We start from the raw sequence: 13365 nt of genomic DNA on the forward strand, positions 1-13365 counted from the left end.
GCTGCCGGTCTTGCTTACGAGATGAAGGCAGAGCTCACCATCTGCAGCATCGTTGACAGAACCGACTGCGGACCTTTGGTGCAGAGCCGGGTGGAGGGTCTGAATCAGAGGCTCAGACGGTTTTGCGACCGTATTGGCTGCAGATTCCTTGACTTGCGCCATAGGGTGGTGGGGTTTCGGGTTCCGCTGAATAGGTCAGGAGTTCACTACACTCAGCTGGCGGCTACACGGGTAGCGGAGGCTGTGTGGCGTGGACTGGGCGGTTTTTTAGGTTAGAAGACCTCGGGAAAGTGCGGGATGGGCTGCAATGTCAAAGGGTGCTTGGCAATTACAGGACGTGCTTGGATCAAGGAACAGTCGGAATTATAGTTGTAAATTGTTGTAGTTGCACTGGAAAAGTCCCTGAGCTTCAAGCGCTAATAGAAAGCACAGAAGCTGATATCGTTATAGGTACAGAAAGCTGGCTAAAGCCTGAAATAAGTTCTGCAGAAATTTTTACGAAGTCTCAGACGGTGTTCAGGAAAGATAGATTAGGCAGAATTGGTGGTGGAGTGTTTGTGTCTGTCAGTAGTGGTTTATCTTGTAGTGAAGTCGAAGTAGATACTCCATTCGAATTGGTGTGGGTGGAGGTTATACTTAACAGCCGAATTAAGTTAATAATTGGCTCCTTCTACCGACCCCCAGACTCCGATGATATAGTTGCGGAACAGTTCAGAGAAAGTTTGAGTCTCGTAACAAATAAATACCCCATTCATACGGTTATAGTTGGTGGGGACTTCAACCTACCCTCGGTATGTTGGCAAAAATACTGGTTCAAAACCGGTGGTAGGCAGAAAACGTCTTCCGAGATTGTCCTAAATGCATTCTCCGAAAATTATTTCGAGCAGTTAGTCCACGAACCCACGCGAATTGTAAATGGTTGCGAAAACACACTTGACCTCTTGGCCACAAACAATCCAGAGCTGATAGAGAGCATCATGACTGATACAGGGATTAGTGATCACAAGGTCATTGTTGCTAGGCTCAATACCATTTGTTCCAAATCCATCAGAAACAAACGCAAAATAATTTTATTTAAAAAAGCGGATAAAGTGCCACTAGAAGCCTTCTTAAAAGACAATTTCCATTCCTTCCAAACTGACTATGCGAATGTAGACGAGATGTGGCTCAAATTCAAAGATATAGTAGCAACAGCCATTGAGATATTCATACCTCATAAATTGGTAAGAGATGGAACGGATCCCCCGTGGTACACAAAAAAGGTCCGAACGCTGTTGCAGAGGCAACGGAAAAAGCATGCGAAGTTCAGAAGAACGCGAAATCCTGAAGATGGGCTAAAATTTACAGACGAGCGAAATTTGGCACGTACTTCGATGCGAGATGCCTTTGATAGGTTCCACAACGAAACATTGTCTCGAAATTTGGTAGAAAATCCGAAGAAATTCTGGTCGTATGTAAAGTACACAAGCGGCAAGACGCAGTCAATACCTTCGCTGTGCAGTGCCGATGGTACTGTTATCGACGACTGTGCCGCTAAAGCCGAGTTATTGAACGCAGTTTTCCGAAATTCTTTCACCAGGGAAGACGAATGGAATATTCCAGAATTTGAAACACGAACATATGCTAGCATGAGTTTCTTAGAAGTAGATACCTTAGGGGTTGCGAAGCAACTCAAATCGCTTGATACGGGCAAGTCTTCAGGTCCAGATTGTATACCGATTAGGTTCCTTTCAGATTACGCTGATACTATAGCTCCCTACTTAGCACTCATATACAACCGCTCGCTCACCGATAGATCTGTACCTACAGATTGGAAAATTGCGCAGGTCGCACCAGTGTTCAAGAAGGGTAGTAGGAGTAATCCATTTAACTACAGACCTATATCATTGACGTCGGTTTGCAATAGGGTTTTGGAGCATATACTGTATTCAAACATTATGAATCACCTCGAAGGGAACGATCTATTGACACGTAATCAGCATGGCTTCAGAAAACATCGCTCTTGTGCAACGCAGCTAGCTCTTTATTCGCACGAAGTAATGGCCGCTATCGACAGGGGATCTCAAGCTGATTCCGTATTTCTAGATTTCAGGAAAGCTTTTGACACCGTTCCTCACAAGCGACTTCTAATCAAGCTGCGGAGCTATGGGGTATCGTCTCAGTTGTGCGACTGGATTCGTGATTTCCTGTCAGGAAGGTCGCAGTTCGTAGTAATAGACGGCAAATCATCGAGTAAAACTGAAGTGATATCAGGTGTTCCCCAGGGAAGCGTCCTGGGACCTCTACTGTTCCTGATCTATATAAATGACCTGGGTGACAATCTGAGCAGTTCTCTTAGACTGTTCACAGATGATGCTGTAATTTACCGTCTAGTAAGGTCATCCGAAGACCAGTATCAGCTTCAAAGCGATTTAGAAAAGATTTCTGTATGGTGTGTCAGGTGGCAGTTGACGCTAAATAAAGAAAAGTGTGAGATGATCCACATGAGTTCCAAAAGAAATCCGTTGGAATTCGATTACTCGATAAATAGTACAATTCTCAAGGCTGTCAATTCAACTAAGTACCTGGGTGTTAAAATTACGAACAACTTCAGTTGGAAAGACCACATAGATAATATTGTCGGGAAGGCGAGCCAAAGGTTGCGTTTCATTGGCAGGGCACTTAGAAGATGCAACAAGTCCACTAAAGAGACAGCTTACACTACACTCGTTCGTCCTCTGTTAGAATATTGCTGCGCGGTGTGGGATCCTTACCAGGTGGGATTGACGGAGGACATCGAAAGGGTGCAAAAAAGGGCAGCTCGTTTTGTATTATCGCGTTATAGGGGAGAGATACACGAGTTGGGATGGAAGTCATTACAGCATAGACGTTTTTCGTCGCGGCGAGACCTTTTTACGAAATTTCAGTCACCAACTTTCTCTTCCGAATGCGAAAATATTTTGTTGAGCCTAACCTACATAGGTAGGAATGATCATCAAAATAAAATAAGAGAAATCAGTGCTCGAACAGAAAGGTTTAGGTGTTCGTTTTTCCCGCTCGCTGTTCGGGAGTGGAGTGGAATAGTAGAGAGATAGTATGATTGTGGTTCGATGAACCCTCTGCCAAGCACTTAAATGTGAATTGCAGAGTAGTCATGTAGATGTACATGTAGCGAGGATACATGCATCCACCCTCCGTGGCAAGGAATCCCTGATGCGCTGATGCAGCCCTGGAGAATTGCGTATTGTATCACAGCCGTCCACAATACGAGCACGAAGAGTCTGTACATTTGGTACCGGGGTTGCGTAGACAAGAGCTTTCAAATGCCCCCATAAATGAAAGTCAAGAGGTTTGAGGTCAGGAGAGCGTGGAGACCATGGAATTGGTCCGCCTCTACCAATCCATCGGTCACCGAATCTGTTGTTGAGAAGTGTTTGAACACTTCGACTGAAATGTGCAGGAGCGCCATTACGCATGAACCACATACTGTGTCGTACTTGTAAAGGCACATGTTCTAGCAGCACAGGTAGAGTATCCCCTACGAAATCTTGGTAACGTGCTCCAATGAGCGTAGGTGGAAGAACATGGTGCCCAATCAAGACATGCCCAAACGTCCACAGAAAATCTGTGTTGATGACGTGATTGCACAGTTGCGTGCGGATTCTCGTCAGCCCATGCATGTTGATTGTGAAAATTAACAAGTTGATCACGTTGGAATGAAGCCTCTTCCGCAAAGAGAACATTTGCACTGAAATGAGGATTGACACATTGTTGGATGAACCATTCGCAGAAGTGTACCCGTGGAGGCCAATCAGCTGCTGATAGTGCCTGCACACGCTGTACATGGTACGGAAACGACTGGTTCTCCCGTAGCACTCGCCATACAGTGACGTGGTCAACGTTACCTTGTACAGCAGCAACTTCTCTGACGCTGACATTAGGGTTATCGTCAACTGCACGAAGAATTGCCTCGTCCATTGCAGGTGTCCTCGTTGTTCTAAGTCTTCCCCAGTCACGAGTCATAGGCTGGAATGTTCCGTGCTCTCTAAGAAGCCGATCAATTGCTACGAACGTCTTCCTGTCGGGACACCTTCGTTCTGGAAATCTGTCTCGATACAAACGTACCGCGCCACGGCTATTGCCCCGTGCTAATCCATACATCAAATGGGCATCTGCCAACTCCGTGTTTGTAAACATTGCGCTGACAGACTGCAAAACCACGTTCGTGATGAACACTAACGTGTTGATGCTACCTACTGATGTGCTTGATGCTAGTACTGTAGTGTAGAGCACTGAGTCACATGTCAACACAAGCACCGAAGTCAACATTACCTTCCTTCTATTGGGCCAACTGGCGGTGAATCGAGGAAGTAAAGTACATACTGACGAAACTAAAATGAGCTCTAACATGGAAATTAAGCGTTTCCGGACACATGTCCACATAACATTTTTTCTTTATTTGTATGTGAGGAATGTTTCCAGAAAGTTTGGCCGTACCTTTTTGTAACACCCTGTAAATCTCTCTAAATTTTAAATGAAATTAGGCTGAAGAAAACTAACATGGCCACTTGCCAACATACACGTATATTCCAAGAATAATTGCGTTATTCCACTACTAGTGATGATCCTCACGATAGCATTTTGAGCGAAATGCTCACTTAGAAAGCATAAAAAGGAGATCTCAATACATTTACTCACTGATGAAATTCGCAGTTAACAATCTATTGGAATCTGCGAGTAACAGGCGCTTTCACCAACATTACGCTATAAGGAAAGTGGGGCCCATAGGGAAGAAGATCCAAGAAAGTAGGGTAAGATGGTATGGACATGAGCATAGACGAGTGGAGTACTACGTGGGGAGAAGAATTGAAATCCTAGAATTCGAAGGATCAAGGAGAAGAGGAAGACCGAAACTGAGATGGAAGGACAAAGTAGCAGGGGAGCTACGGGAGAAAGGACGGCTCAGAGAAGAAGCACTGGATAGCCATTTATGGAAGAGAAGGATCGAGCAAAGCAACGCCGACTCCACATGACGTGGGGAAAGGCTGAGATGATGATGATGATGAAGAGAATGACACTAGCAGGAAAAATTGTTTTCCCTGCTCTCTATTGCTGGGCCTCAGGGTGTTTGTACCAGCGCACCGCATAGTGCAATGTGTCAGAACGCCTCTTCACTATTTTGACGACGATGCAAAGCCCCTTTACTCGACCTGGCTCAATAGCGCTGCTCTCTCTTTCATTTACGGTTGTCTCGCTCGTTCCACCTATCTCGACCTTTTCTAGAACTTCACCTCTGTTTCCTTCGTCATTGCTAAATGTTTATGTGCGGTAGGCGGAGAGCTTAGTTTGGTGGTACAATATTAGTGGGACAAAGCAGATTTAAATAATAATAATAATTTTCAATTTGGTTTCAACAGAAAATTATCTATTCTATTTTCTCATTCTTTTATTCGCAAATATGCTGCTAAGATCTGGAACAAGGGATCGGCTGTCAGCACTTAATTGAGCACTTCTTAAATTACAATCAGAGATGCTTGCACTCAATCTGGTTTTAGTACAAGACAAAACAGAAGAAAAACTTTCACATACGCATGTGGTATCAAACATAGAAATAATCTTCGCTGCTTCTCTGTGCAGCTTAGGAAATTCTTCCTTCCACAAATTCTGGTAGTATTCGAGGGGACCTTTGGTACTGTTAAATAAGTCCTTCCGATGATCATCGGTTTGCAAATCGATTAGTTCGAAATATAAATCGGGAGGCGCACTTTCAAATGCTTTCGACAAGATCTTTACAAGCGCTTCAGGTGTTGGCTGCAAGGTAGTAATATCTTGCAACAAAAAGAGAACCAAATGTTAATAATTGGAAAAAAAACTGGTTCACATGGCTCTGAGCACTATGGGACTCAACTTGTGAGGTCATTAGTCCCCTAGAATTTAGAACTAGTTAAACAGAACTAACCTAAGAACATCACACACATCCATGCCCGAGGCAGGATTCGAACCTGAGACCGTAGCGGTATCGTGGTTCCAGACTGTATCGCCGAGAACCGCTCGGCCACTCCGGGCGGCTGATAATTGAAAGTAAAGTATAAAGCTGCTTTGAAGTACTAAAAGGTGTTACGTTTTAAGAATCAGGTACAATGAACTATTGTTTTTAATGTAATGTAACACTTGTACATTTAACAAAATCGACTTTATTTTGCTGTTAATGATATACCTGTACATTATCTGGAATCGGTCGTTAAGCTCATTTTCAACGATTTCTCACAGCGCGCCTTCCCGTACAGAAGCTGTCAAACAAAACCATAATATCGTTATGAATAAAGCGCTTTCAAAACTACGGGTGGATTATTAAAGGTAAAAATTATATACCGCTTACCTAACACAAAACTGTAGCGGACTTTTAGCTGAAAGGTTGTTTTTGAAGAGCTGAAGTTTACTTTGTAAAGCGTTTATTTTTCCGACGATACCCTTGATGAGACTATTTTCTTTTTGGGGTTTCGGACTTAAATCATTTAGGAGGGCTATAATATCTGCTAAAAATCCTAAATCAGCTGTCCATTCAGGGTCATGCGAAAGTGCCTCCGGACATTCTTTTCCCTCCAAAATTGTCCGAAAACTCAGGAAATCTCTTTTCCTTCGCTCAGCCGGCATACCTCAGCATGGTAGGGGATATCTGGATATTCCTTCTCGAATGAACTATAAAAGTCTTTGAGTAGACTAGGAATGAGAAGGTGTGAAAGAATGTAGTTTACGATATGCACCTTCATTGCGTCTTGAAGACCAATAACTTTTGCACAAAGTGTGCAAAACAATGAACGGAAGGTAAAGCAGGCATGTTAAGCTTTTGCCACCGTACGGCAATAAATCCTTTTACTTTGACACATACTGCTGGCGGCCGCCTGTTGTTGAAGATAACAGCTTTTCCCAAGTGAGTCCTACTCTTTCAGCTGCTATTTCGATCACTTGTAAAATATCCGTCCCCGTAGCGGTGTCCTTCATCGAAATCACTTTCCAGGAGCACTTCCGTTACATGTAGGTCGCCTTTACGTCACATGAACAAATGGCTAACTGAGCGTTTCGCTAATATCCGTCGACTCATCAAGTGCGATGGAGTACACTAGGAGGTTTTCAATGTCGGCTGCCACCAGTTTGTGCAAATTCCCGGCAATATCGCTGATTCGACGAGATATTGTCACTCTGGAAAGTGGTAATCCGCAGTATGTGGAAGCTAATGTGGGATTCATTGTCTCTACTATGTCCAACAAAACATTCTTCATTAATGACCCTTCCATAAACGGCTTCCCATCTCTTGCTAAGCGTAGAACAACTTTATGATTAGCTCTAAGAGTCCTTTTGCAGCACCCTTCGTCTGCTTCGACGTAAATTAGAGTAAAAAGATTGTGTTGGGAATAATACAAGCGGAAACAAAAGCGAATACACATGTGAGAGGAATGTAAACAAACTTCAGTTCGTTTGGCTGTACCTTTAAGCAAAATAAACAAGCTAAAGTACTAGTACAAACCTCATGTATGGATGCAAAATTCTCTTCTGCAAGAGTTGGCAACCTCCTTAAGTCTTTCTCTCTGGCGTCCCCTATACTTTTCTGAATGCAGATTGCTGTAGTGTCTTTTAACAGGCGACTTTCGTACACACGTAACCACTGTGCCGAGGTTAGACACTTGGATTTATCGTCAAAATTAACAAAAAATAGTAAAGTTCTCATTCCAGTTTAAACAGACTTTCGGAAATCTTTTTCGGAGCAGTTTATTCCATTATTCCAGTAACCGTCTTGCGCTTATTTATTTCAGTGTCGGGTAAGCCTTCTATCGGCGCAATCGGCAGCACACCACGGCGGTTCACCATGCAAGCCGAGTCGAGGCGAATTAAGCCGTTAGACCGATTCACCGTGCAAGCACGCTCTCTGCACTTCGCTTGGCGCAGCCGCGCTTTTCTGAGAGTGAGAGGCCCTGCTTTATTGACTGTGATGTCGGCCCACAGTGAGTGAAATACTCATAAACATTAGCAAACGGTAGCAATTTACCAACTGAAAACTGAGTGATAGACTACGGAAGTATTTCGCAATGCAGAGTAAAATGTTTCCTCATTAACAACTGCTTCTACAACACAAAAATTTCTCTGACAGAAATAAGTAGTCAATTACAAGCTCCTAAATGTCAATCTTGTGGCTATTTAAATACAGTTTTTCAAAAGAATACGTAACTTTTATTCATTTTCAATGTTCCACATCATAAAATTTATCTTGAGTATAATCCGTTGACCACGTAATTGAACAAGATAACAATAAAATAAAGACTAATTTCTTCTCCAGCGGAACTGAGAAGGTTCAAGAATGAACCGCTTACAAGAAAAACTCCCCATCGCACCCCTCAGATACAGCCATAAAATAGGCCAGTGAGAACCCTTCAAAAACTGAACATAGATCAAGCATGAAAACAGGAAGAATGTGTACTACACTGCGATAAAAGAAGCAAAATAGAAATAGTGAACGATCAAAGCTCAAGATGTGCAACATCGAACGTACTGTGAAAACGGCGGCGTCAGGTTGAGTGACACCTCTCGCCAGGTTGCTGCCATACTTGCCGTCAATAGCCATTTGGTGTATCGCAGTAAGTCGATTCACCAGTGGACACAGTGCGAAACCATTCGTCAGCAGGCCTTGCTTTCCCATCGCGGCGCCATTTCAAAGCAGCCGTTCGAATGTGGTTTTAAAGGCAGCCTACTACGAGGTGTCATCAAAAAGTAACGGATTTTTTGTTTTTATTTCATCAACATCAGCTTTGTCCCCTTCAACGTAATCCACTTCAGATATAATGCTATTTTACCAGCGTTTTTTCCAATCTTGAAAACACTTCTGGAACTCATATTTCGTTAAAGTGTTGAGCTACTTGAGCAGTACTATTTTTTTCTCATCAACGGTGACATAACGAAGTCCTTAGCTCTCTTCAGCCACTGGAATAGAAAGAAGTCGCAGGGGCCCCCGTTCGGCAAATACGGTGGCCGCGGCAACATAACGATTTTTTTTTGTCAAAAAATCGCGAACAAGCATTGAGGTGTGAGCGGGAGCACTATCGTGATACATTTTCCATGAGCGGTTTTGCGACAGCTCTGGTCGTTCTCTTCGGACTGTTACACACAAACGGTGCAGAAATTCTAGCTAGTATTCGTTACTGACCGTGTGACCATAACGCAGGAAATCGTGATGCATTATCCCATTGCAAGCGAAGTAAACTATGAGAACATTCACATGTGATCGAAGGTCTAGAATTTTTTTCGGTCTTGGCTCTTCAGGCAGTTTCCATTTGGGATAATTAGACCTTGGTTTCGACGTCATACCCTCATACCCATGTTTTGTCGCCTGTATTGAACTCGTTTAGAAGTTCTGGATCACTGTTGACTTCATTCAGCAACTTCTGAATGATGTCTTCGCAACGTCGTTTTTGTTCAAAATTCAGCAATTTCGGAACAAACTTTGCTGCTACACGTTTCATGCCCAAAATATCCGAAGAAATTGCTTGTCATGAGCCAGAGGATATGCTGACATCACCAACAACATCTCTGATGGCAATTTCGCGATGTCCACGAATGATTTTCTTTACTTCTTCCAATAATTTGTGTCCTAGAACGTCCAGGATGGCCGCCGTCTTCAATGTCTTCTCGATCCTTTTTGAAACGTTTATAAAACTCGGAAACTCTAGTATTTCTCATAGTAGAATCACCAAATTCCACAGTCAACATTTCGAATACGATGCTGCACATTATTCAAATTTTCAAGCAAAATTTAATGCAAATTCTTGGTCCGTCTTTTTCGAAACGAAAAGGTCGCCCAGCATATAACCTTTTCAACTGTCAGTAACAAAATAATTATTCAAAACAGCTGAAAATGCAAACATACAACTGGAACATACATGTGTACCAACAAAAAAAAAAAAAAAAGATTTGAAAATCGGATTATAAAGCCCACGAAATTATAAAAATTGCCATTACTTTTTGATCACACCTCGTATTGGAGGTTTCCTTGTGCTACCGTGCTCAACATTAATTGTACGGGATGACATAAAGTGTTGTTGTGGTGTCACCGCCAGACACCACACTTGCTAGGTGGTAGCCTTTAAATCGGCCGCGGTCCGTTAGTATACGTCGGACCCGCGTGTCGCCACTATCAGTGATTGCAGACCGAGCGCCGCCACACGGCAGGTCTAGTCTAGAGAGACTCCCTAGCACTCGCACCAGTTGTACAGCCGACTTTGCTAGCGATGGTTCACTGTCTACATACGCTCTCATTTGCAGAGCCGACAGTTTAGCATAGCCTTCAGCTACGTCATTTGCTACGACCTAGCAAGGTGCCATATTCAGTTACTATGTATCCTGAACAGATAATATGAAACGTCCCCTTAGAACAATTTATACAAGACTGTGCTTAAACTGACACACAATATTTTTAGCGCAACGCAATCTGACTTTCAAAAATCCCTACAAAAGAATGGACCTGACTAACATTAACCTATACCTTTCACAAATCACTTACCTCACAAAAATCTTCGTTACTCGAACCACTGCAATACAGCGAGCGCCACTACTGCCAGCTAAATAAAAGATTCAAACTACGGAAGGCACTAACTACTGATAGGGATAGTTAGCAAATGAAAGATTTTAATAGAGAACAAACAATGTATTTACCTTAATAGTGTTCAAAAGCCATAATGTATATAGCAGTTCATGACATCCAGTCTTACAAATTTCAAAACTCCGCCATCTCTCTCCCCACATCCACCACTGCTGGCGGCTCACCTCCAACTGCGCAACGCTGCGCGCTGTTAACATCCAGCTGCCCAACACTACAATGGCGAGTATTACAACAATGCCAACCAGCCACAGACTGCGCTCAGCACAGCCAGTGATTTTTCATACAGAGCTCTATGTGGCGTTACCAATAAGAAAACCTAAACAGCCTACATACAAATACTGTGGATCATGTGCCGTCAAGAGCGATGTTCATCATTAATGGTTTAAAGTTAAGTATCAAACTAAGTCGTCCGCTTTCTGAATTCTAATTCCTTGTCATGTTCTAGACCTCATGTCAATATAGTCCTTCCCTCCTCACGCCAGCCTGCGTGAGCTAAAACGCGTGCATTTCGGCCTCCTCTAGTAACATGGTGTTGGCTCTTCTGCCAACACAACAGTTTTAGTGGGTCCATTATTTGTTATCCGATGGTATGGACAGCTGTGAGGTGTTAGGACGTGCCTGGTGCACCATACGGCAATCCTCCCCTCTGGTGGTCGGGCGTGCAGACTGGAACCTTGACAATGATTATACCTGCCCTCAGGTTCCCATGAAGTTCAACGTTGGACCGCTGTTACGTCCAAATACCTCACAAATCTGGATATTGCACGATTCCACCAGCTGACGAAATGGAGCCCCACAATGTGGCGCCCTACCAGTCGTAGTCACAACACCAGTGCACTCGGGTGGCCGCTGTGTCACGCTAGATTTTTAGCTCTAATCACTTACAAACTTACCAATGGTGTTTGCATTGGTCACTGTAGTCCCCTAAAGAGGTAAAATACAATATACATGTCTATATCTTAGCAAATTCAACGTAAATCTCTCCAGATTATTTGTTTAAGACAGTTGATATTAATGATAAAGGAGTTTTTCAAAAGACGAAGGTTGACAGGTGCCCCATTTGAAGAATCTATTATTTCTGAGATTCCTGTGTATGTGCCAACTGACCCCACATACCACATGTGTTATTTTTAGCAAGTGTATGTCATGGAGCGTATTTTATGAAGGCTTCCAGACCACGTGTCTCTGGAGGAAGGCGCCCTGCTGGAGCCGCTGTCGGTGGGAGTGCACGCTTGTCGCAGGGCTGGAGTAACACTCGGCTCCACGGTCCTCGTCCTGGGAGCAGGGCCCATTGGACTCGTCACTCTCATAGCAGCCAAGGCAATGGGAGCGGCGAAGGTACTCATAACAGGTAAGAACGAGGTAGACTTGTCAAGGTGCCGGCAGCTGCTGGTTTTCCAATTGGCTGATTACAGTAGAGAATCGATCGATCTTACAACGATTATAGGTGTGCCCGCTGACGAAAACGACCGTCTGGTCGGTTCCAGAATCAGAAAAGTGCTAACGAAAACTGTAACAGCGACAAAGAAAGAAGTATATTCAAATACAAAAAGGTGGATAACAGTGTTCAGGAGGCTCCATGTTCTGCTACGAAGCCTTTTCCTAGGCCCGTGTACACCCACTAGTCAGCGCCACCAGCCTTTGAAACGGGAAGACATGTAAGCCAGTACCACGCTAGTCTAATGGAACACACTGGTGAAGTCTTTCGAACCTTTTCACTCGCAGAAAACCACTTGTGTGATCACTGACTACCAACTTCCAAAATAACCCTACAACACTATCTCCGCCACAGAGTCCACAAAATGAGCGCCGTGTACAAACGAGGGCTGCCGCGGACTTCAAAACCGCTCCAGTAAATCATTTTAACCTGCTGTTAAGATTCCCCAAGCTGGCTCAGATATATGTTTTGGGAAAGAGGGATGAAGCACTTGTAGATGTACCGAGATACATAGACAAGTTTGAGATTCACTTTCATTTCGCCGAAGAATACTCAGTGCCCCTGCTGATCCGGACATCGGCGGCGCGGCGTTTGTGCATATGTCAGCTCAAAAGCCAGCACCAGAATCTGCTGCTAAGGCACCTGCCGCTCCGTCTCCGCGATGTAACTGCTGTTTAACCAAGTTGCAAAAAATTTTCAAATGTGTATGAATTCCTAAGGAACCAAACTATTGAGGTCATAGGTCCATAGACTGACACACTACTTAAACTAACTTATGCTAAGAACAACACACACACCCATGCCCGAGGGAGGACTCGAACCTCCGGCGCGAGGCGCCGCGTAATCCGTGCATGGCCCCTCAAACCACGCGTCCAACCAAGTTGCATCTCTAGTTGTCTAGTTGTTCAGATGATTGTTTTCAATTCAAAAAAAGTAAATATTTGTCTCCTGGTCTTTGTTCTTCTAACATAATGATACCAGTCATTATAACACCGACCATATTGCATCATATGCAATATAACTAGTTCTTCTGCGCCATGTCGAGGCTCTACATTCAGTTTTGATTCCTCTTAAAGGTGACATGAATCATAAATATACGGAACGATAAAAAAAATATGTTTGAGGACGCTACAGTAGTGTATATGCAACGTAGTGCGACTCTGAATAAAACCAGGTATCTTAGGTGTTGCGAAACAACGCAAATCACTTAAGAAAGGCAAGTCTTCCGGTCCAGATGGTATACCAGTCAGGTTCCTTTCAGAGTATGCAGACACAATAGCGCCTTTTTTAGCAATCATAT

The 13365-nt window shown here is 43.7% G+C and overlaps 1 protein-coding gene across 1 annotated transcript in view; it reads left to right on the forward strand.

Annotated features, from left to right (window-relative positions):
* LOC126281438 (sorbitol dehydrogenase-like) overlaps positions 1-13365 on the forward strand; it is a 100326-nt gene that overhangs the window by 67837 nt on the left and 19124 nt on the right. The window contains exon 5 of the mRNA XM_049980409.1: positions 11794-11978. Within this exon, the coding sequence (XP_049836366.1) occupies positions 11794-11978 (185 nt within the window). The remainder of the gene's footprint in view (positions 1-11793; positions 11979-13365) is intronic.

Source organism: Schistocerca gregaria, chromosome 7 (genome assembly GCF_023897955.1).
Source record: "Schistocerca gregaria isolate iqSchGreg1 chromosome 7, iqSchGreg1.2, whole genome shotgun sequence".
Classification (NCBI taxonomy): domain Eukaryota; kingdom Metazoa; phylum Arthropoda; class Insecta; order Orthoptera; family Acrididae; genus Schistocerca; species Schistocerca gregaria.